The 25296-nt window shown below is 40.8% G+C and overlaps 1 protein-coding gene across 1 annotated transcript in view; it reads right to left on the bottom strand.

The window, feature by feature from the left end:
- PCNX2 (pecanex 2) overlaps positions 1-25296 on the bottom strand; it is a 160360-nt gene that overhangs the window by 32114 nt on the left and 102950 nt on the right. Inside the window, exons 23-25 of the mRNA XM_076334126.1 lie at positions 23424-23551; positions 8781-8839; positions 6183-6398 (exon numbers count right to left, since the gene is read on the bottom strand). Coding sequence (XP_076190241.1) covers positions 6183-6398; positions 8781-8839; positions 23424-23551 — 403 coding nt within the window. The remainder of the gene's footprint in view (positions 1-6182; positions 6399-8780; positions 8840-23423; positions 23552-25296) is intronic.

Consider the following 25296-nt stretch of genomic DNA (forward strand, 5'->3'; position numbering starts at 1 on the left):
GAAAGGGAAAAAAGACATCAAATACTTATTCTAGTCTGTGTTACAGAAACTATTTTAAGCCTATTTGAAATTCATAGATGGCTTCCACTGTTGGAGCATCACTGTACACCTATAAAGGCTTGTACATCACAGATTTCCTGCATTCAACATAAAGTAGCCTCTTCCCTGTTTCATGCCATTCTTCCCAATTAAATCACCAAGATTAAAGAAAACCCTTTGCATCCTTTCTGTTCATGCCTCTAATATTTCCGAGCAGTATGTGTCTCAGCCTTTGTTCTTTCCCACAAACAATGTACTTTTGGTTTTTAACCTTCTCTCCAAAGAGTTGTGTTAAAAATGGCTGCTTTTCTCTGAACTCCTTTTAATTTATCGATACCTTTTGATGGTCTGGTGCATGCACTGAGCATACCTCAAGTGTTGTCTCAGGAAAGACATGAAGGTGGGTGCTTCTATTTCCCAACAGCAAGAATTGATTTGTAAAAGCAAAAAGTGAAAGTTGCAACCACTTTTTAAATAAAGAATAATTCTTGCTAGTGCTACAGAGCCTTCAGACACAAAAATCAAACACCAATAAATATTTCTTACACTGGTAACGTACTTGCTACTGTAATAAAACTATACAGCGTACACACACACTGCAGAACTGAGTAACTGTCCTTATTTCTTAGACATCATTACTGTGCCTAAAGCTTATACCCTAAACTAGCAGCGTTCATACACCATTTTGTATGGGAAGTAAGCTAGCTAACACAGAGAAAGCCCCACGGGCGATCCCATGCTGCTGTCACAGCTGCCTTCCACTACGTACAATTACATCTGTGTCTGCTCTGTGCTTCTTTCCTTGATTCATCTAATGAAGTTCCAAGTGAAGTATGAATATTGCACGTGCAACATGCAGTAACAAAAAATCACAGCAGAGATTTAGAAGTTAATTACATGATTGAAGAATACCGGGCATGAGTTAGAAAACAGCTCCTCAAGATTTCAGCATCACCATCCATAAGTAATTTCTGCACATGTAATGCCTAACTGGATATTCTCCAAAAGACATTTTGTAGAAGCAGACTAAACAGGAAAATATTTTAAGTCTTCCTTGTTCTACAGGGAACACACGGGAGCTAGATATTTTGACATTCTTTCTGCTTGTTCCCTGATTGTGGGTTTTCCCTTGTCTCTTCCTTTCAAATTAAATGATACATTATGTATTTCTTCTGGCAGGCTGCTTTTAGCATATCGCTGTGGTCTAACACAGACAGTACAGTTCAGTTACCGAAGGGCTTGATTCCCCCACACCAACGTGCAGCTATCTGAAAGTTTTCACCTAGCCTGAGCTCATTACTATCCTCTCTTCGTTTTCGGTAAAGGAGGAGCTGAGCATCTCCTCTCAGTGCCTGGAGATATTGAGGCTCCCCCCTGCTTTACACACAGGATGAATGACACGATGGAGGCACATCCCCTCTCTGTCCATAGAAAGGGAGAGTGAAGAACTAATTCATACAAGGTACTTAATTTGAACAGGACTAAAGATGGATGAGAGGAATCCCAGCTTTGCTGTCTCTCTTCTTTCAGTCTGCTCAGTCTGTATCTTCTTACCCTGCCTGCAGGGGTTTGGTTGGTGGTTTGGTTTTTTTTTTCATTTAAAAGCTGAGCCAAATGCTTCTATTACATACAGTTAGAATGGCATCTGGATCAGTCATTTATAATGCCAACTATCTATGAGGCTGGACTGCAAACGGGAGTGGCAGTACCTCCCGCCCCCAGTACACTTAAATTCAGAAGACTCTTAACTCCTTCTTCGGGCACTACTGTGGCAGTATTGCCAGCACAGCTTTTCAGCTACCACAATGAGAAACACCCATAGGAAAATCCAGAGCTCCACGATGCAAATACTGGTTTTGGTTTACTCATAAACAGAAAACAGTCGCAGACACAGAGAACACTGTTGTGATTCACCCATTTCCAAAGCAAACATAGACTTCCTATTTAAGAAACAGCAGATTTTTAAGGCCCTCAATTAAAATTACTTGTTTGAAATTGAAGTCAAGCAGCCAAAGCTCAGAAATTACAGATTTCAAGTTCCTCCTCTAGCCCTTTTTTCCTCCTTGTGGGAAACCATTCTGTACAATGAAAGGAATCAGGGTCCCATGTGAAAAACCGTGCATGACCAGACAACTAAAAATAGGAATGTAAGATGCCCAAAGCAGAGAAAATGAGCCTAGTGCTTAACAACTGCCTCTTGACTTCGTAAACCACCAGGTTCTTCCAGGGCAGTTGCATACACTTTTGCCACTTATGCAGAAAAAAAATCCTCCTGTATTCAGCTGTACCCCACACCCGCCAGCTGCAAGATTTGAAATGGGGAAGAACGTGCCTAGCCCATGCAGGAGATGGCTCTTGGTGCTGCTGGGGGGCAGCCCGGTCTAACTTCCTGCCCTTGCAGGCAGCGATCCCGCTCAAAGGAAGGAGCAAAGAAAACCTTCCAAGGAAAAGTTTCAGCTCAGTCTCAGCTTTCACAGAGCTTTCTTGGGACAGCCCTTGGCCCGTCCCCTTATGCAGCTTCTGCCTTCAGGTCAGCCCTTCTGGCTCCTTTTACTCAGATTCAGTGTCCCAGTGCCTGGGCACCCTTGCGTAACCCCTATGGCCCCACCAGAGCTGGGCTCCTCGTTGACACAAGGATGAAACCTTTTACAGGAAGGGCATGATACTGCAGCACAGTTTATCTAAAGCACACCAGCCCTCATGGGTTACCTGGAGACATAAGCAACCCTCTGGCATCAGCACACCACCTCCGCAAGTCTCCGCTGGGCACACAGCAGACTATCTGCCCACACTTTGGAGTCCATGAAGCTTTTGTTATAGTCTGCATCAGGCAGATCCATCTTATCTGGCTTGCGCCTGGTTCCCTCTGGGCTCCTCTGTTCCTCCTACTCCATCCTTAAGGAGGCTTGTAATTCATGTGGTTTCTCTGGCACCCATTCTGCACGGTCCAGTGAGGTTCAACTCTCACATGGCACGTCAAATGCTACATGTTTGACCTGTTCTTTCCTCAGGTATGTTGCTTTATTCAATCCTACATGGCTTCTCTGTTCCACACCAAACAACGTAATAACAATACTCACACACTCCTATTTTCTCTTCCCGTAACATCTCCTCTACCCAGAGAAAATATTCTGAAAGCTGGAGAAACCTTCCTTATATACCATGTCTGTGAGGACACAAACTAACGACACATTTTCTCTTATTCTTGGAATGGCACCATCCAGTGGGTTCAAAGAGAACAGGGGGAGTCCATTTCCTTCCCATTTCCGTCCTTTCCCTCTCTTTCTAGTACTGGGGAGTCTCTTCTCCCAGTGATACTCTGAGGGTGAGGAGGAATAGGGGACCGGATTTGTACTGAAGATGAGATAATCTAGGTGAGATTCCAATTCCCATTTTCCCACTCCTCTCCTCCTCCTCCAGTACCTTGTGTGTGCTTTCCCAGTTCACAGTTTGCTGCCGCTCTCTTGGTCCAGGTCTTTTGAACACTCAGGTAAGTGTGCTGCTTTGCAGGCTGCCAGCCTCCTCCTGAGGAGCGTGAGAGACTGGGAAAGGGGATATTGGTGATGAGAACTCAGCTAGCTCTAAATGGCAACCCATGAAACACATGAGAGGCTGCTGGGCTCAGCCCCAGCTGAATTTGAAGACCTGCTGCAGCCAGCGGACATGTTGGATCTATTCACAAAGCGAACCAGCTACAGTACTAACACTGAACAGCGTTAGGCAATCTGCATGGAAAGGTCCCATTTAGTTACTTAAGCTGTGGTTTTAGGGAATACAGAGATGCCTTGACAGATGAAACACTGCAATTTTTGAGCTTTGCTCTCAGATCCAAATGCAAAATGGCACTCGCCTGGTAATGAACCATCCTGGCTTAAAGTCAAAGTAAGTCTTCCCAAACCACTTTGCAACAAAACTATCCAGTTGTTCACCATTCAACTTCCAATTCATTAAGCCTGTCTGCCAGGCCCCTGATCTTTTTATCCAGCTAGCACGTGGTTTGAGGATCCTCTCATATTTTTTCCTCTCTGTTTCCAAGATTTACTTTTCTTGAACTGCCTGGGGATGGTGATGATGGAGAGGGACCCAGCAGTAGGTGGCAACTGCATAAAGGAAAAAAACCACTCACAAAACTCATGTAATTTAAGCATGAAAGTGAGATTTCTTTCTTCTGTTTGTTTCAAATCCTAGAGAACTATTTTAACACAAAAGGATGATCAGCAAAGATAATTTTCCGAAATTAGAATGCAAGTTAATGGAAATGTACATGGTCCTGCTTACTCAAAATCCCAACAAATCTGAACAAAATGTCAACGTTGTCCATGATATGTCTCTTCTTTAACATACATAAATCCCTCCCAGAAGTCACTTTTCTTTTCAGATCTGCAGAAATGAATGAACTGTTTTTTGACTTCACAGAGTTCCATAAGGAATTATAACTGTGAGCAACCTAAGAGGAACCCAAAATGACAGGCTGACTAAAACTGTCCTCAGGGGGGAAAAAAAAAAAAAAAAGGCAATTATCTCAGCGATTTGCCAGCCTGTGAAACCAGTGATACTGTAACTAAGAGATTTGAACTGCCACAGTGTTTAACTGTTCTTGCAGAACAACATAAATCTGCATTTATGTGGCCCGGATTTGAAAGAAGTAATAGCAAATTCCAAATCTACCCAAAAAAAGCCTTCCACCTGTGGACTCTATAGGGTACTTAACCTCAGTACCTATCTCTGACACAGCAGCACCACTGCTTACCTTGGGGGCACACAAGGAGAAGAAAATACTTGCACAGATGTCTTTGAAGTTGAAGAAAGCCACACAGCCACGCATACATCATCATCATCAGGAACAACAAGAAATTATAAGGCTGATAAACAAATTCCTTCTCTTCCTTTCCAGTTGCTTTTTCTTACAATTTGCCTTTGTACTACCTTGAACAGGTATCTCTTCAGGTACAACAATACCGAGCTGTTTCAGGTATTTACTGTTTTCTACATAACTTTTCTTAAGATACAGGAGTGTTACCTTCATCCACACCATACAGGAAGGAAAATGAACATCAAGCATTTACCACAACCTGTTCAACATCCTACAGGGAGTCTGCCACAGAGTCGAGACTTGAGCCCACACATGTTATTTCCTAGTCTAATCCTCCCACACCTAAGTGCATTCAAAGAGCCGGTCTGTCTCCTATTTTCTCATACTCAAGTGTTGAAGAGTCGCCTTGATTATACAATCCTCTACACATTGCCCATTAGATGCTCAGCCCTTGAGCCTGGGAAGCTGTTTATTCTGGGATTTCAAAACCACCATCACCTGCAATTGCAAAGTGGTGTCTTTGAAAGGATACAAACCCAAACAATAAACCCAGGCAGCCAACATACGTAACATGTGGTTTTACTTTCATTTTTCTTCCCACTTTAGGGACAGCAACAGACAAAAGGACAGGAGTGTGACACTACAAGCAATGGGCCTCACAAAAGCCACACCACCGAGGAAAGGGATGCAATTGCCATTCCTTAAAAAGGAGTGTCCTGACAGAGGAATATACTGAACAGGAAGAAAGTGAGGTCCCTTCTTCAACTGAAGTCAGCACTTCCTAAATAAGAGAAATATGAAGCCCTGATCGACTTGCTTCTCCTCACCTGTTCTACTGTGATGGAGACCATCTCAGCACTGGCATCTTGCATTATCTGACACAGGATATTTTCCGTGGGAGGAGTCTTATGATATTTGGGTTGTTTTCCAAAGACAAGTTTTGGGGGTTTGAACAATTTCAAGAACAACTTTGGTTTTCATGGTTATGGAGGGAAAGAAATCATCTGAAAACATAACTAAGCATAACCTAAAAGATCTGTGAACCAAGCAAATAACTCAATATGCCTTCTTTCTGAGTCTTACGATACTGCAGAACATGACTCCAAATTTCTTAACAACTAGGTTTCAAAACATTGTCATTCAAATAATGATACAAAGAAGTACAGAGCTTTTAGACAGACAAAAAAATATCGGGGGGGGGGGGGGGGGGGGGGGGGGAGAGAGAGATATCCTTAAACTCTATGTCCTACTATAGAGTTGTGTTAGATTAAAAAGCCAGACAGGGTTTGTTGCTGTTTTTGTTGTTATTTAAATCATCAGGGATCCTTACCTCGAAATTCCAGCCCTCTGAGCTGAAAGGTGACAAGGCCATTTCCAATTTCGATCAAGTGCACAAAGGCATTTAAATAATCCGATGCCAGAATAAAACAGTCTCCTGTGTTGTAGTTTCCCCAGCGGCCCAGAATCAAATCTCCACAAAGAGACTCCTGCAGAGATCTTGTCAAATGCTCATAAAAAATGGAGTTGAGATTATTGTCATCATTTCCTACAACCAGAGCAGCACACATTTGTAAAGAATAAAATTTATAATACACTAAGCCATTCTGCATAAAATCCCATGTTCTTTTTTATTCCTGCATAAAGCTTCTTCCTCTAGCTGGATCATATCTTCCTGATACTTTATACGATCTACATTTCCTAGGTGGTTTTTAGCCCTTCAGAGATTCAGGCCTGAAACTTTTGTTTAATATGAACAATATTGTAAATAGAACATCAAATTAGTGATAACACATATTTCAGACTGAATCAAATCACCTCCATGTTTTACAACAGCAAGAATTTTTTGGCTCCACTGAAAGTCTCTGCAATGCTAAGCTAATGTCTATATATTGTTCTTAATTTTAAGAAACAAGAAATCATGATTGCTTCAGTATATAAGCTTAAATCTGAATATTATTTCTGAGATTTTTAAAGAACTCAGTCACACAGCTTCCAGTAATTTTGTTGGGATTTTTTTCTTTTAGTCCTCGATGAGGATACATATTTTAAAAGAATTCACTTAGTATATTGAGAAAGAATGAAACAAGGTTCATTCACCACTAGAATTGCTACCACTTCTTTAAAAATAGTAACTGTCCAATTACACACTGCTTGGACCAATCGTCCAGGTGAAAAACACCCCATCACAGTCTAAAAGCATCATCTCATAAAGGTCTATGGCATTTAACTGGATTAAAAGTAGCACTTTATGATGGTGATCTGTGAAAGGGAATGAACCTTTCACAAATGCTAACACAATGCCACATAATCCGACGTGGTGTTATCTTGTGCTTGTACCCTTTTACATAATACATGCTTGACATGAGAACTGCTTTTCTTTTCTATAATGCCTCAGTGTCTCACATTCAATACTTTTAAAATGCTGGTGCATGAATAGATATACATGTACAAACCAATATCTTGTAGGTGTATTTGTATACATGAGAGTGTATGTGGACACATATGTACAGTTACACATGCATATTTATGTATGTGTGTATTTAGGAGCAGATCTAACATGGAGAAAAAGAACCAGAGGATGACAGGCTATAGCTTCCCCTACAAATTGCTCCGCAATACAAGAGGAGTGGGCGTGTTACTACGCTGCTTTTCGTCACCATGGCCATTATGCATCCAGCCCTGGTACGTATGTATATGCAGGTGTGTAGACATATAGACATACTCAGCTATACACCTGCTGGAATATATTTGGTCAAAATCTAAATGAGTCATAAAATGAATCTTTTAAGCACACACACAAAAGGAATGTTTTGCTTGAGCTATGGGGTTTAAAACATAATTAACTTATTAGCATATATAATAATGCTAAAGGTTATTGCTATCAGGTGGCAGAACGGCCTTGGGAAACATCTTAACTCCCTGCCTTGAAATTATAAATAATGAAAGAGCACTATATATGCCTCAAACTGCTAATACCTCTCTCGCCTTCTTAGACACCATGGATTACACCCATTTCTGCTTGACGATGTGTATTTGTTCATGCTACTGATGTAATGGATAAAGATGGGGGGGGGAATAAAAATATAACAGCAATAATTACAATGCAAACTTATACCTCCACAATAGAAGCCCCTGACACCTCAGTGGCAAAATAAAATCAGCTGCAGAACACTTAAGCGGAAGAAACCCATATATGAAACCCTGGCCTCTCTCACTGGGACTGGGATTTGGCATGAAACACTGGTATCGGTTTCCCCTGGAAAGGGCTCTGTCCCCCCAGGTGCTGAAGAGCATCAGCTGAGGTACCACATGCTCTCCACGTCCACTGACTTGCCAAAAAATGCTCTCGCTTCCCAGTCTCACTGGAACCACTCGGTGCAGCCCAGGAAGGAACTTTACATTGCCATGGATCAGAGCTCATTTAATGCACCAATACCCAGAGGAGAAGCCCAACGTCTTTCCTACTTCTTTCTTTTACCTTCTCCTGCAAATTTCCCAATTTCCCTTCCCCCGCCCCCCTCCAAAAAGGTTTCTCTCCAGGGAAGAGGAGATACCTGTCGGCCCGAACTGCTCAGCAGTAGGGGCACTGTTAACCTGCTGCTTTTTTCCAAAACCTTTCCCTGCCCACAGCTGACCGTTGAGTCTAGCTAGGGTGTCTGCTGCATACTCCACACAAACAGCAATGTTCTCATTAACCAAGCAACTCGCAGCCCAGCAGCTATCTGATCAGCTACACATAACTGAAGAGCGAATTTACTTATCAAGTCACACGACTTAAACCGGTGCTCTGCTACATTTAAAACACTCTAGTTTGTTCACACAACGTTTAAACCCTTTGCATCTCTTCAGCTTCCCAGGCAAAACCTCAGCGGTGTAAATACATCACATTTTGCAAATCAAGAAAAACACCCAAACTCCGAGGCCATACCTGCATCCTTTTCGATCTGAATTGCCAGTCTGGTGTTGGAATGGTCCGATCTTTTGGTGCTGGAAATAAAGACATGTGGTACAGCCAATTCTTTTTTTAAAAAATAAGATTCTCTCAAAACCACATTTTTATTTTCTTTTTAACATATCTTCTCATTCTGTGTTTATATCATTATGCAGTTCACACTCTAATCCGTTCATCGGTTTACTTCAAGTAGACATATATAGTTATTTCAGTTCAGTTTTGCTATTGATATTGTAGCTTATCAGCACACAAAACAAAAGCGTCTGTGTCCCCTCCTCCTTTTCCTCAAACTCTTTCTTCCCCATTTTCCTTCTTGTGGGGCAGAGTCCATTCAAAATTTGGCATCTGATAATGCACAACACTACATACTTAAATAATTGAACTGGCTCCAGAAGCACAGCAGCCAGGTGCCACCAAAACAGTGAATAGAAAGAATATTAAATCAGTCTTTCTTCCCTTCTAAGCCTTAAGGGAAACAGCTGGATTCAAGGGGTTTTCTCTGTGTGAAAATATTTCTGTGGGTGTATAACACCGATGGAAAAACAACAACAAAAAGCCCCGCTTTACTTAGTTTCATATTTAGCTAGGCAGCAATGAGAGTGTCCCTGGTCATTCTTATTGCTTGAAAAAGAGTAAATTACAGGGTCTTAGGCCATACAGGCAGCAACCCTGTTGCCCTTAAGAATGACACATTCCCCACTCAGTATTTTCATTGTAGCAGTAGAATATAAATACCACAGGAAAAATGGAAAAATGGTCACAAAACAGAAAGCAACTAAAAGGTAGATTGGATTGAGCTTTATTCCTACCCGTAACAAAAGACACTAACAAAGTCTGAAAATAAGGAATGAGTAAATCACTGTGGGCAAGCACGTGTCCAACAGAAGGGAGTGGTTGTTGTGGTCACTAGGGATATTCAACCCCAGAAGTCCAAAGCATCTCCCAAGCACCCATCTCCCAAGCCTTCAGGGTACAAGTGAAAGCCTAACAGAAATCCTATAGTAAATGTAGATTTCCCTGAAATACTGCTCTGGCAGTGGTGCTTTAGGATTTCAGGACACTTCATTAAGAATATTGCCTCAAAAGTTTTGCCCTCAATCACTCGCCTTAGCAGAAGGTCTATCAATCAGATATGTAAATATTATAATTTCTTGGAAAATGGGGTTAAAGCAGAAAATGGGTAAAGACAAAGCTACTTGCCCCAAACGACAGTCAGCATAAGGTTACATGTGACAGTGGTGAAAGTCTCATCTCTTCAACAGCCTGCAAACGCAGGGGAAAAGTGCCAAGTTAATAGTCTCCTGGCACGGGAACCAAGGGAGACACCCAGGCATGGTCCTCATCATGTCCTTTGTCAAACTGTGATGAGGGCAGCATGGCCAGGTGGGATTGGCTTTGGTCTGGCTCATTAGGGTGGAGCACAGAGCATAGCGGAGATTTTGAACGGGCTGATGGTTGGCCAGTCAACTTAGCCTGAATTTAGCTACTCACTATGAGAACTTAGACACGCCCCGAGGAAGGCTGCGGCAAAGAGGGTATAAGTTATATGGGAGGCTTTCAAACAACTTAAATAACACTGAAAAAGGATGGTGTAAACCCAGGGTAACATTGTCTTTGAAGCACAGCAGAGACTCTCTGGGAGTCTGCATGTCCTCATCGCAGTATTGGCTCCCAGGATTCCGTGCGTCCATATACTTTATTTAAAAGGTTGGAAGTTTCTGAGCTGAAGCTATAAGCTCATGCTGAAGCCAACTGGGAGAAGGATGCCACTGACGTCCCTAACGTTAGAAAGCCTTTTCATCCACCCTCTACAGCCTCCCCAGAAAGCTATGGAAAACCAACCAACAGAAAAATTGCACACAGGCTTCCATGTAGTAGACAGAAGAGGAACAGAATTGCTTTACTTCTACTCCCTACCAGCAACTGACTTTTGCTTTAAAAAGGCATGTTCTATACTTTGCAAGAAATACAGTTGGAGGGAATATGAGTCTTAATTAGAATTATTTGTAATTAATATTAGTACATTATCTACATAGATTAACATTTTATTTGATGTATTATTTATCTTCCTGCCTCTGGTTGGCTCAGCTTATTGTAACCGCAATTTTCATTTCCTATGCAACAGAAAAAGGCAACAGGGGGGATGGCCTTCTAAGCAGTTCAGAATATAAAGAATGATTTTACTTCAAAAAGATTATCAGAATTCTTCTACCCTGATATACATCCACCTGCAATTGCAACATATGCAAGAGTAAGCATAAAGATTAGGTTATGGAATTCAATCAATTTTCTATTCTCAGCAGAGAAACGCTGCTGATTTCCAAATGCGTATCTTTTAAGATTATGAGACTCCTTATTAACTTTCAGTCCCTCTGAAATCAGTGTGGCAGTATGAGGTACAAGTCAAAACTATTCTTTACCCCAATTTTTTACCAACCTATAAAGTATTTCTGTTCTTCAGGCATATTGTGACCCATACAAATCAAGCCATACTTCAGAAAATTCTAATCTATAATAAGTAGGAAACCTTTTGCCCAGCATGCAGCTCTGGCTCCATTTCTCTCCCCCCCCCCCCCCTTTCTGAGAGAGAGAGAGAGAGAGAGAGAGAGAGAGAGAGAGAGAGAGAGAGAGAGAGAGAGAGATGCATGAAACAATCAGGGAAACTCAGGAGTGCTTCAGGACACTCAGACGGATAATGCAGCCTGACTGGGAATAAGGGAAGGAAACAGAACAGCTCTCACAAACAAAACAAAACCAGGCTCTGTTGCGGCTTTATCCTCCATTCCAAGCACGGTAACGATCGCTTAAGCAGCTAAAACACAGGCCTCAGGACGAGACAAGAAAGGATTTACCTTTTCAGACACTACCAGAAAAACTCAAATCTTTATACAGATACTTTGAAGTGCAATTTTTTTTTTTTTTTTTAAGACTGAGGGTAATAGATACAGTTTGTAAAGCAAACTTCTGTTCTGAAATTCAGTTCAATTGAACAAATTCCGTCAGGTAATCCATTTTGGACTTTAAAAATCTTCCACAATTATTAGTAACCAAAGCTATGTTTGTACTTTCTTGAAGGCAATGGCAATTTGCATGGCATTGAACTATAATACACTGTGCCTAAGAATCAAACCAGCGATGCCTTTACTTCTGGGCTTTTCGCTGTCAACTAGGACCTCTCAAGTGAACTACTGGGACTAATGGGTGATGTGGGCTTTCCTCCAGTGGTCTCGTGCTTTAAATTTGGTTGTTACCACTCATTCAAGGTGATAATTAGCTCAGTAATTGGATTTCTTCCTGAACTGCATTATTCTATGCAAAGCAAGTGCAGGTCCTTCGGCACTTGCCCTAGAGAGCAAGTGATTGTGTTTGAATGTCTTCAGTTAAGTCTTCGGCAATTTTAAAGTCAACATCCTGCTTAGTTCCTGAAATATCTCTCTCATGCTCTTTTAATCCAGCATTTACATGGGTACTGAGATAATCCACTGGTTTGCATAGCACTGTTCATGACATTAGAACTATCGCTTCCCTTTGCAAAAGGATGAAGTCACTTCCTATACGTCCCTTGTCCAAAAATACTGCCTTGTTTTTCAACCTGGAAAGACTTTCTTCTCCCACTTTACTCTCCCGATTTCCTTAGAAAGGTAGAAAAAAGACTGAGGGGGATTGAGGCAGCCTGGGGAACATACAGTGGATGGTAAGAATCAGGCAAATTGAGGGGGGGGCAGGGGGAGGGAGAAAGAAGATCATTGCTGTGCTTATTTCCAGAAGATGAAAATAAAATCGCAGCTGTTCTATCTGCCTTGCTGTTGCTGCGTTTTGCCCCAAAACACAAATTCAGGATTTCCAGGATTCCTGCTGTGAAGGAGGGGTCTCTACTTTGAAAGAGAACAAAACAAAGAAAAGCAGTTCCCCTCTGGGGGTGCAAGGGATGCCTTCCTAGGGTAGATGCAAAGTTCTTCTTTGTGTCCAATGAATTTTAATCCGTCTTTCCATGACATCTTACAGGCAACTCTAACAGAGAGAAACTTTACTGTGCTGCAGCCCTATGATTATTTATGGGAGTTTGGGGAAAAAAAAATCCTCAACATTTCTGTATGAAAGTCTTATGCTGCTGGCGCTATGAACGGAAGACTTAGCATTAAAAACACAGTAGTAGTAGGCTACGACAATGAAGCAGGAGGGAGGATGAGAAGATGGCAGAATAAGCAGGCATTCATGAATATTTGAAGGACACCAGAGGCAAAAACGATGGTGCTAATGGGAAGTGTGAGGATGCCCAAGTAGTTTTAAATCAATTTCATCTAAAATGCAGAATGATTTCAGTGCAGTTATAACAGCAAAGGCTGACAGCCCCTTTGTGCATAACCATGCCCAGGTTTTCTGGGCAGCTGCGTGGAAGACATGCCTTAGGTTTAACTCACGTTAATAAAGAAAGATCTCTTAAAAATGAAAACAATTTCTCCTTCCTGATCACTCGCTCCGATTTTTTATTTTTCATGCTTTCTTCCTCCCTTCCTTTCCTGACTGCTCCAGTGTTTCACCTAACAATAATAAAAAGTGGCTTTGATTGCATGCTAGGAAACTGAGGGAGGGCTAAGGTATAAAAAGTTCCAGTCGTTAAAGACAGTGCTGTTGAAGGATCCTTTTAAAACATAGGAAGATCTTATTATCAGTAATGTTTCTTTACTTTCTTAAAAAGGTTTTTATAATTCATTCTGAGAGCTTCTCGGGTTTGTTTTTTGGGGGGTTGTGGTTTGTTTGGTTTGGGGATTTTTTGTTTGTTTCTTTTTAGTTTGGTTTTTTTTGTTTTTTGTTTTTTTTTAAGTAGGTATAAAAATCAGAATTGCGGGCATTTGCTGAGATACTACTGAGCATGTTTATTTGGCATATTCTGAAGCCTTTCCTAAAGATGAGGTTTCTGTGCTCCTGCAGCAATAGGGATGCAAATGAAAGGTGTGAATTTGAGATCAAAAGCTGAGTGCCCAAACATGGATTAAATAGTCCACCTAAGTGCTCTGACATTCAAATGTTTAGCTGGGGAATTTACCTCTTATTTGTAAGCCAGGCCATTTAAGCATCTCTGTACTTTAAAACATTCACTAATGCTTTACCAAAATGTCATCGATATCCCCGCTTTTGTCTTACTTGCCTACCTTGCTACTTAATTTCTTTCCCCTTGTCTGAGTATGCCTTTTCTTTTACAAGGCATTCAGTCACTCTCTTTAGATATTTTATACTAAGCAATACAAGGAGCTTTATAAGTGGAAGGATTATGCCAACTGCAGAGAGATGTTCACGCTCACTCTTGTGTCGGTGAAAAAGGGCTGGGACCCTGACATTCCTGTAAGGATGGGGCTTAGCACAGGACCCGGCATCGCAGCTATACCTCACTGTCCGCAATTCATAGACATACTTTTAATTTAAAAGCAAAAGTGTTAATTGCGCACAAAAACACGCATCTGAAATACTGCAGGTGAGTGTTATTTTTCTGGTTTTCCCATCGTGAGCTAACGCAAACATTATAGGAAAGGTACTATGCTGTGCCCAGCTCTGGGTAAAGAGCTCTGCAGGACTAATTCACTTGGGCTCTGCACTGGCTGATGGGCCCATGAGTGAAGTGCCAAAAGCCTGAGAAACTGTAAGGACCTGGAGAGTAGAAAGGAGGTGATGAGAAATGTCCTGGTGAAGTTTTCACCAGAGAAAGAGAGCAAGATCAGACAGCAAAAAAAATTACCAAAATGTTGGGAGCTGCTTAAGCATATGATGCCAAGATGTTTACCTCCTTTACTCCACACAGAGAGATGAACCTTGTTTAAACATCATAAAAGGAGGAAAGGACAGCAAGGCATTTCAGAACTCATTCTTAATATTCTTTATTGCTGAGAACAAAGTGCTCTTATGCTTTTTCAGTGTGCAGTATTAAAATCACATATACTTAAGATATTTTAATTGTCACTTTTAGACTCAAGGTGACTACTTAAAAATTAAAATTAGGAGGTAGAGGATGGCAAGAAAGTATGAGGAAATACAAGAATAAGACAAAGACTGGTGAATGGTATCTTACAAAGAAAGCCTACATCAGAAATACTAGTTTAGTTCACTATAGGGTTTTTCCATATACATATTTCTCACCAAAAGATGAAGGAAGACAAAATGGAAGCTAACCAAGCGATTCCAGACTCGTAAACCTGTGAGTGCAGCATCAGTGATACTACACTGAAGAACAAGAAAAACCTGACTGCTACTGTGCAGTTGTACAAAATCCAATCTAAAACAGGAATAACTTTTAATACCTCTGTTTTTTACATTGCAAGGACTATTGAGTTTGTTAATCATTTACAGCAGTCATTATGGTAGTCTCTACAGTACTATTCAGACCGAAAAATTCTCCAACACATGGTTGAACTAGATGGTATTTTGAGAGCAAACACTGCTAGTCAAAGGATTAAAAAAAAAAAAAATCCCTCTAGCATTCATCCAGTATTTACCTTGTCCCAACTAGCACAAAGCTTCAGAGCCAATTCTCAGTGGCAATGGTGACATAATTCTGCATTTTGCATTACCTCAGAAGCGAGAGACATTTTACATTTTGCTCTTATAAGCCCTCAGGCAATTTGGGTCCAGTATATACCCTTGTACATCAGGAGACAATCAGGACTTGAGCAAGCTGTAGCATGAATTACTCCCTGCTGCTACCTGTATACAACTTATGTATCACCTCCATTAGAATGGTTACTCTTGCTGAATATCTCCTCTGTGATCTCAGCTTTCCCCCTGTCTTCACATCTTGACAAAAGTTGCTTGAGTAAGCATCTTCTTGAATGGAAGGTTTGAGTTTAGTGCTCCAAACCTCAGCTTGCCCCTAAAAGTTTGATTCAGTCATATCTAAAACAGGAGGTGATCTACATTATCCAAGAGAATGGGATGAAAGCTTGCTGAGAACACTTATTCTTATGGAAATTCAGTCAATCCATATCAACAGGTTTCCAATACTTGACATGACAGAAATTTCATGAGTTTACTTGATCTCATTAGATTTACATAATTTAGAAGCTAAGCATTAGACGAACAGCTTATAAAATTTTACTGCCACTGTATACCCACCCAAGCCCTCAAAATATTACATGCTTCCTATTTCTGATTTATGAGTCTGTTCTCATCCTTCTCTTATGTCCGGTTGCTGCCTTCCTTTCCAGATATCTTTAAAAGTCCTCTTCTATCATGCTCATGATTCTTTTCCTCTACAGGTCTGAGTTCCTGCTTATCGATGTCTGTTGCATTATCCTCTCAGATTTTTCACTGCACGCCTTTTCCTTTTGTGCCCATCCCTTTCCCTTTTCATTTATCCCGCTTGTGGTTTTGATCTCTGCTTGTGTTCCTGCCTGGCCTCAGCATGCATTCCCTCTCTGATGCCTCCCTTCTGTCCTCTTAGAATGATTCAGTGAATTGGAGTTGTGAATGCATCTTTAACTCGGCAGGGAACTACAGAGCACTGAATCAGAATGCACTCCCAATTAATTATCACACATATGGCTCCTATTCAATTAGCCTCAATTTGTTTTATTGACTGCCACAGGCAAAATTTGAGAAGAAGAGATGTTACCAGTTAAAAAGAGATACTGCCACACAGTTAAAATACATCTTTGAATTTTGTATAGCCTCCCTTGAGTGTGAAACTCTTGGCAACTCAGAAAACACTTATTTTAATATCAGATCTATTTGATTAAAGGTGCCTCGTTTTCCTCACCCATCCTTTCCCAGAAAGCCCTCACATTTTTCCAGTTCAGTGTGACTCCACACATGGAGTCAAGCGATGAGGTGAGGGCTGGGTTGGAGAGGAGACATGCATACCTCCGTGCTACAGCAAGTGGCCAAAGGGGCACACATGCACACAGGGTCACTTACTCCAGGAGAGATCACAGTTCAAGATGCTGAGGGAAATATAATTTCTAGTAGGGCTGCTTTTAGCCTGGGGCTTTACCTGACGCTACACCTCCGACACCTGAATGCTGTGGCTTTGTCACTCCTCAAAGCCCTACACACCTGCTGAAAGGGATTAAAGACTCCCAAACCAGGCAAGTGTTGCAGGTACAAGTCCATGGGCAGTACTGGTGGTGTGTGATGTGAAGATGTATAGCAGTTAGGTACTACAAGCAGGGAGGATACAGGGAATGGTCTTGAGAAGACAGTCAGATGAGTAAGTCTAATGAATAATATGTAACTTCAGAGGGTTCATGAAGAACTAAGGCTGAAGTACGGACAAAGATGTTCCTTGTTCTTCAAACTTTTTTTTTTGTTTTCTCTATTCTCTCCCCCAATACCAGAACTATGGCCACACATGCACCTGGAGAACAGGGTGCAACTTCCCAAAGACCAGTTTATACTCATTGTTTCAACAGAGGAGCATTTTTTTCCCAAAAAAATCACCTTTATTGGGAAATCTGCCAGTTATAAGAGAAGAGTGATCAAGGAAAAATAGCAGCAACTTGCTAACGTTTCAGCTTTTGCATCACTGCCAGCCAGGGAGTGCCACTACAGTCAGCAGGAATGCTGTACCCAAGGGCACCCAAGCCAGGCCTAAGCATCCCTCAGTCTAGGCTGGATGCTCAAGGATCTAAGTCCCTTTGAAGTCTCCAGAAAGACTCTCACCAAATTCCATGTGCTTTGTGAACAGGACCAGGCAGACCTCCTGATTTAGAGACAACACACCAAAAATTCAGACTAAAACCCATCCATTCATTGGTCCTATTCATTTTGACTTGTAAGTCCCAGGCACTAATAAGCGCCCATTTTGGTTTTGTCTACATGCTGATACTTATTTATACTATTTTGTTGAGTTCTAAATTAACTTAACACTCAATAAAAGCCTGGAGGAGCCCTGAGGCCAACTCAGTGAGGACTTCTCTTAAGAGAGCCAGGGTCATCAAAGGGGCTAGCATTCATAAAACTGAGTAATAGCTGATAACAAAGGAACTAGAACCTTCTAGAGAAACAGTTCAGAAGAAACTAAAACAATTGCAATGAACAGTAGAACTCATGGCTGCAATGTGGCTTTCATGCCAGGTGGCTGGAAGTATTCAGAAAAGTTTGAACCCTAAAGTAAGGAGAACCGGCAGTGACAGTAGTCAGAACATGACATTTCTGAAGTGATATGTGAGGAAATAAGGCAAACACTAACGCCTGTTGATTAGGGGAAAAAAGGTTCTCCTATGCTGAAGTTATGCTATAATTGTTGACGTCAGAGGTTAATGTACCTTTCTTTAAAGCATTCATTATAAATCAATGTCCAAGGCATTACCGAACTATAAACAGCTGCTGCAGCTGTTCCTCTGTAAACATCACCACTATGGAGGTCTAAGAACATGTGAAAAATCAAACATAGTAAAAAAAGCCTAAAAAAAGAAATCCAGCCCTAAAAAGGAGAACTTGAAAGGTCTGAACATGCAGCTCCCAAACAAGGCCCATGGACAGTTACGGCTGAATGACGTTTTGTGTTCGGAGCAGGGTTTTTAGCAGCTGTAACAGATAAGGACGCTCACAGGGAAACCAGATGCACTACGGTGTGTTAAAAATAAGCATTTAGAAGTGGAAGGCCTGTTATTTTATGAGAAAAAGGGAGGGAGCAGATGGGTACATTTCACAACTCCTTTTCCCACACACGTGCATAATGTGGGGTCAATCCGAATTACGTCTACACTGGGAAAACTCTTCCCATTCCACCTGCAGGCTGTCCATGACGGGCAGATTAAGTGAGCCGGTAGGAAAAGAGAAAATGCCAGCTGCACTAGATCTGAGGCAAGGCAGGTTTTCCTCACCCTCCGTTCCCAGCTGTATTAACCTTACGAGTGGCTATTTTCCAGACCACAATGACTGGAACAATAACACAGTGATACACTTTTTAAAAAGATGGAGAAAAGAAAGCCTTGCTCACATATTCTCAAACAGAGAGGTGTCCTGTAATGCCATTCTGAGATAACTGGCAATTTAATCACAGCCTCTTTAGAGACACCTAACAAATTCAGTTACACCACATAGTAATTCACTCCAGACCCTTCAAAGCAAATGCAAGCTGTGCCTTACCCAAAAATAGGCACTGAACCAGATGACCAAGAAAGAATAGAAACAAGGAGCAGGAGAGAGACGAGTGGCTTATAAGCAGTGAAATCTCCAGATTCCTGGTGGCAGTTTGCTGTTTGCGGGGACAAGTCACAGCTGCAGCAGAGAACAGGCTGCTCGATGTGATCCAGTGGTTAGACCCACTGGGGAATGAAAGTAAACTTCCTACTCTGTTCTGTCCATTGCTTTATCCAAGATACAAAGCAAGATAAGAGGAAGGGAGGAGGGGGGCAGAGTCAGGCTGCAGCGTGACAAAGTATTTAAGAAAACAAGCAAAGCAGAGGAACGGAACAACAGAGTTTGAACAAACACTTTATGCTTTAAAGTGCCTATACATTAAACAAGATTTACTGCTATTTCCTTTTCTCTCTCTGACATCTACAACCCAATCATTCCAACAGCTGTGAAAATAAAGACTAAAACAGGACTCTTCAAACTGGGAAGCAGGACCCAGGCTAATGGCAGGACAAAGCCAGTGTTGCATCAAACATTTTTTTTTTTTTTTTAAAAAAGAAAATTTCTCATAGTTGGACTCCCACGTGGCAACCAGCTTGTGAGCAGCAGGCCAGCTTTCTGATTTCACACCCCTCTCTTTTCAACAACGGCAGCAAAAGCTGTAAAAGAGTGGTTGCATGAGAAGTTGTTCTTTCTTACCTTCCTCATTGCCTTATTTTTTCTTCTTCTTAAAGTCACCCTTCCCTTTCCCCCCGAAAGATCCCTGACCTCAGTGATGTACTGGTGTACTAGACTCTGAAGGCAGTGAGTACCAAAGTGTACGCTATAAACAAACAGCATCTGATGATCGCAGGGAAGAACACCCGTGTTCTGTGCACACACTGCAAGAGCAAACAGGCACAGTATGATTCCAGAATTTTGAAGAGCTTGCTAGGAATTTCACAGTTTGCTTACTGTCAAAATGAATCTTTTTTTTTTTTTTTAACCCACTTGAGTTCCTCCATCTCCTTGAAAAAACAAACAAAACATCATCTTAATTTTCTAAGACTTTCAGCTCCAGCTCACATCATCTAGAGTGGCAGATGCCCAGTCAGAAACCTGAGGAATCAAACTCATCTTTAGCCAGCTGAAAAAGCGGGACTAAAAGAAACACTGGAAATGCAAGATGTGTATGTGCGCACTCAGGAAACCAGATAGAGACAACCAAACCGGCACTTTAAGGAACAGATGGAGCAGTTGCTCACCACTTGGGCTACTGGCCTAATAGCCCAGCTCTATTAATAAACGTGGTACTGTCTACTTACTGATGTCCAAAGCTTCAACTTTGGATTCACTTTACAGAAAATGAACCGGTTGGTTTTTCCCTCATCTAATTTCACACTGTTGGCCCAAATGAGTTTTCCTTAAGTGAAACAAAGAAAAAATGAAGTTTGCTTGACAGCAGTGAAGTGTGCATATACTGATGAACAGAAATGACACTCTAAGAAAGCAGCCTAATTTATGACTTGGAAGAAAAACAAAACCATGCTATTTTGGTATCTAGACTGCTTGTCAAAATTGTTTTTGGTTAGTCCAATTAAGAGGTTAAAGTATAAAAAATACAATCATGGAATTTACGACCTCTGTAATTTCATATAAACGTAAATGAGTTTTTGTGTAGCTAATATAAATGTGATAATTTAATGTAGTCATCAATGCAGTAAGGAAGTGTTTGAAAATGAATATGCAAAGCAGCCAAAACAAAAAAGCTATATAAAGCACACTGAAGGTAGCTTTCCCCTGGGCAAAAGTTCCTGTCAACAGGCAACGCGTATTGAAATAGCAAAAACATCTGCCAGTGCTTCTGTTTCATAGGAGTGTATCTCAGACTGCACTGTAGTGAACCTGTGACTTTCCATGAATACCCTGAGCTGAACTTAGCAAAAATAACTGTCAATGCACTCCAAAAAAGAAATCTACACCGACTTCTCCATCTGTTTGTTCTGTTTTGTCTTCCAGCACCTGAAAACTCAGTGCGTATCTGGCCATAGGGCACTGCAGCCCAAAAACAGTTCAGTGTAGGAGCCACAACAACTTTCCACTCCAGCTCAAGTTCCTGATCCTATTTAACTCCACAGCTCTGAAAGAAAGCAATCACGCCATCCCTTTGAATTTTTAGATGTTGAAGGGTCGAGATTTAAAGCAGTAAGGCAAGGCCCGTCTCACTTCATTCAATTATTTTAAGTATTTTGTAGAAAATTTCCCTGTTCTTAATACAAAATTACTCCCTTCCCTTGCATTTTTCTGTCATTTCACTGTGTCCCTTTAATGACTCATGAGTTTTTCAGTCCAATGCTCACTCGCTCTGCTCAGTTCTTCATGTGAGCAATGAAATACTGAAAAGGAAGCGAGGTAAAGGAGAATCAGAAGTGCTAGAGACAAAATGAATACAAATTTTAGCAGGAGTCATTACATGTGCATATTGTGGGATGCCACAGGTCCAGGCAAACATTTATTTCACTTTGATGACTATCTGAATCTTTTACAATGCTGTTTTCTACTTCTGAAAGGTTTTTGAGGGACAAGGTTGTGGGGTTTATGTTTTAAGAGAGAAGACCACAAAAGATTTTAGAATTTCTAACAAACAACAAAGCATGAATTTTTCACAAAGAGCCTAACTTGAGCATTCATGTTGAAGACAAAGTTGTAGTTGTAGTTACTGCTTATTTTCAAACCACCACCACTTATCCTTTCAAGTATTAAAAGGGTTAGATTTTTTGCACTCGGGGTTTTACAGTTTATGGATAAAATTATTAGTTTTGTTTTAAAGAGAAGTTGGTGCTAATCATTTTTTACTTCCCTTAGTGGGAGTCACAGATGGTCAGTACTGATGAAAACAAGATGCCCTTATTTAAGTATCACCCATCAAGCACCATCTTTTGACATTTCCTTTGAATATCTTCTGTTCATCTCGTCCCAAAAGCCTTTGACAAACCAAAAGCAAATGAAAATGGTCCCTCTATTTCCATCCGCAATAACCTACAGATACTACACTAACCTAGGTATATGGAAGTGATATGCCTACAGCTGAGTTTGATTCTCTAACCTGTACTTAGAAAAGAAGCCACATGCCTTCAAAATGCTCTGGTTGAAGAAAAATGCTGCAGATGTTCCATTCTCCACTTCCTACTTAATATGGTTCAAAGTTTCTGTCCAAAAATGAAATGCTCTCTATGGGATTAGTAGTAGCTTCCTGCCTTTCCACGACTCCCCTCAACTTCACTCCTATGAAATAATGAACCTGTTGACCCAGAAAAGATGTGAGAGAAAGAATTCTGTTAAGATCTGGCCCCAGCGTACAAAACTCAGCTACCCCCCCAAAAGGTTTCCACAAATTTCAGAAGCAAATACAAAGGCTCTTTATATGACTTGGCTTTGTTGGAGTAATTTCTTTATAGATGAGTACATATTCACTCACTGACACAAATCAAACTGAAACAAAAATAAAACTCTTCAAACTAATCACACCCTTTCTTCTAAAAGATGGAAAAATCAGTCACTGTAATTTCTAGTTTTGAATTCTTTTGAGGTGCCCAGATACATCAGTGGCACCGATACAAGAAGTGTGGTAAGTGTATAGCACTTCTCACCGGTCCAGCCAAGTCCTGATTTGGCCAATACAACTTTCACTTTGTGCCTCAAACCACTGTTCTGCAGCTGCAATAACTTACTCCAAGCCTGGTTACATTTTAGTAGGTGTTGAAGAGCTCACACTCTGCCCAGGGAACAGGGCTCAAAGGACCCCCCTTAGTCACTGAATCCAGCCCCTACAATTGCAGACCACTCATTCAACCCTTGCAAAACCTACCTCCATCTGGAAAGGGAAGTGTTTCCCTGTCTCCAGTACTCTTGTTGGGAGCCCATTAGATCCCAGCTACCAAGAGCTTTCAAATCCTACTGGGTAGAAGGAGCAGAAGCTCTTTATTGAATCTTTTCAATATTCTGCGTTTACGTCCTTGTCAAACTGAATGAATGGCAGCTAAAATCTGACAAAACCAACCAATTCTTAAGTCAAATTCCAAGATCAGATGTAGCAAGTAATGACAATGCACACTCATCATCACTTCACTATGAGAGTTACCTGCCACATCCCAAATGCTAACGTTTAATCAGGCTAGTATAAAATATATTAATGCAGCCTGACTTCTAGTACCAAAGGCTTCACAAATTTAGTTGCTAACACTAGCTAGCAAGACAAAAAAGGCTGACAACTGGGAGTTTTACTGATTTTTTTTTTTCCCCCCACAGCTTCATTACTGTATGTCTGTACAACAAATGCAACATGACACCTCATCTGTAACGTACCGATAATTGTTTAAATACATTTTCAGAAATAACCAAATAACCATGAAATAGTAAAACACCAGAATCAAGATTCAAAGATTAACCTCTCATGCCCTACAACAATTTAAGGATTATCTTCAGAAAGAAAAATACCTCCAGAAGTGAAACTAATGAGAGCAAAGCCTTTACAAATAGAAAGTGTAGAAAATTTTTGAATAGTCTTACTTGTAGTTTTTCTCCCAGAACTTGATCGGTCTTGCGTATGATGCGATAAAGATGACACTACCAAGAAATGGACTCAGCGGTGTAGAAAAGACTGAAGTGGCCAGAGTTTGAAAAAAAAGCATAGCAGAGTCTGAAAATTGTAAGTTAAGGTAACACAAATGATTTCTTCATACTTTTAAACCATTGTTGAGGCAGCTCTTCGAACTATGTATTTTTGCTTTTCTGTTGTTATTTATTTTACCAAAGAGGCAGTAAGGAAAGGAAAGGAAGGCAGGCAGTGCCAAATTGCCAATTACCAGCATGTAATTGGTGGCTCTTCAATGCTACACAGTTGTAATGGAGGTGACATGTCTGAACAGAGTGCGTTATTAGCAGGGTTACCCTGTGTAACCTCTGCCCAAGGACAGATCCTGAGCATAGGCAGAGCAGTAAGCGCCCTTTTCCAGCTACCTTAGTGTACCTTCTATAACACAAAGTGCCTTTCCAGAGTCTGACACACAGAGTTTAAAACACAAAAGTCCCAAAAAACTCACTTTCTTGGAAATTCTCAGTTCTCTCCACTGGAGTCTTGCTCCCAGTGTCCAGTATTTCATTCTGTGAGTTTCTGCTTATTTTGGAATGTTCTAGTATGTGGAGAAACAACTATGCCTCTATTAATCCAACCTGCTGGCTTAAAATCATGCTTTCATGTTAATTTTTACTGACAATTTAATACTCCATGCTGACTGAAAGGTAAAAAATGTTCAGCGTTTCATGCTTTTTGAAATATATAGGAAATTAGAAGGTGAGGACAGGGGAATAGTAAATATCACACAAACATCATAATGAATGCCTGAATCCATAGCTTACTTTAAATGTAAATTCATATTCCAGATTGCTGGAAAGCAAGTTAGGAGATAGACAAGGATACTGAAAAACATGCGAGTTGAAAGGAACATGATTAAAAAACCCAAGCAAATTAAATGTTAGGCTTTAATTCTTCATTAACTCATACCATGTCCATGAAATCTCAGGAAAAAAAGTTTCCAAGTTGGCATAAAAGAATAGTTGTCCTTCCTTACACCACTCTTAGGAGGAAGGTGCTAAATAAAGAAGTCATGGACTAAGGAGCAACTATCAAAGTACAACACTCAAGTGCATCCCAAACTAAAATTCAGGTCAAATCACCCAATAACCACAGTCCTTTAGCTTACCCTCTTACAATAATATCCTGTGTGTCCCACAGACTTTGAGGCTTCACAAAAACCCATTCTAACACATGTAGCATCATTCGTGGTACAGTATTTCCATAAAAAGGCCAGCTAGCCATGCTTTCAAAGCAATCTACAAAATCTAAAACCAAGTATTTGCCAAAAGATCTCTCTCAAATCCCTCAAACTTATTAAAAGAGAGTGATCTGGAACGGTGTCTTTGTGCATTAGTGAGCTTGCAAAATGAGCTGCCCTCAAGAGTCTCAAGTTCAAAAAGCAACAGAGAGGACAGAGCAGGAAGCAAGTGCATCAAAAAAAGTTAAACTGTCACATTACACTGTAGTCATAACCAGCACTGGCTGTGAAAGATGAACAAGTATTTACAAGTGTCAGATAAGGGAAGAAGGCATGGGAGCTGAGGAGACAAAGAGAACAAGGAGGACAGATAAGGACAGCAAATCAAGTTTTCTAAGGAGAGTTCTAATGTCATGACTGATTAAAAAATTGCCACCGCCATGAGTTAAGACATTTAGGACTCCACTGTGAACTGTTTGTGTCTAAGACATAATCAGTAGCAACAGTTTTATTTTTGCTAAAAGACATAATGTTCTACTATATGTACGCTGGAAGACATTTCCCATTTGACTTGCGAAGAGTGATTTTAATAAAGTGTTTCATATATG

This window comes from Aptenodytes patagonicus, chromosome 3 (genome assembly GCF_965638725.1).
Source record: "Aptenodytes patagonicus chromosome 3, bAptPat1.pri.cur, whole genome shotgun sequence".
Lineage (NCBI taxonomy): Eukaryota > Metazoa > Chordata > Aves > Sphenisciformes > Spheniscidae > Aptenodytes > Aptenodytes patagonicus.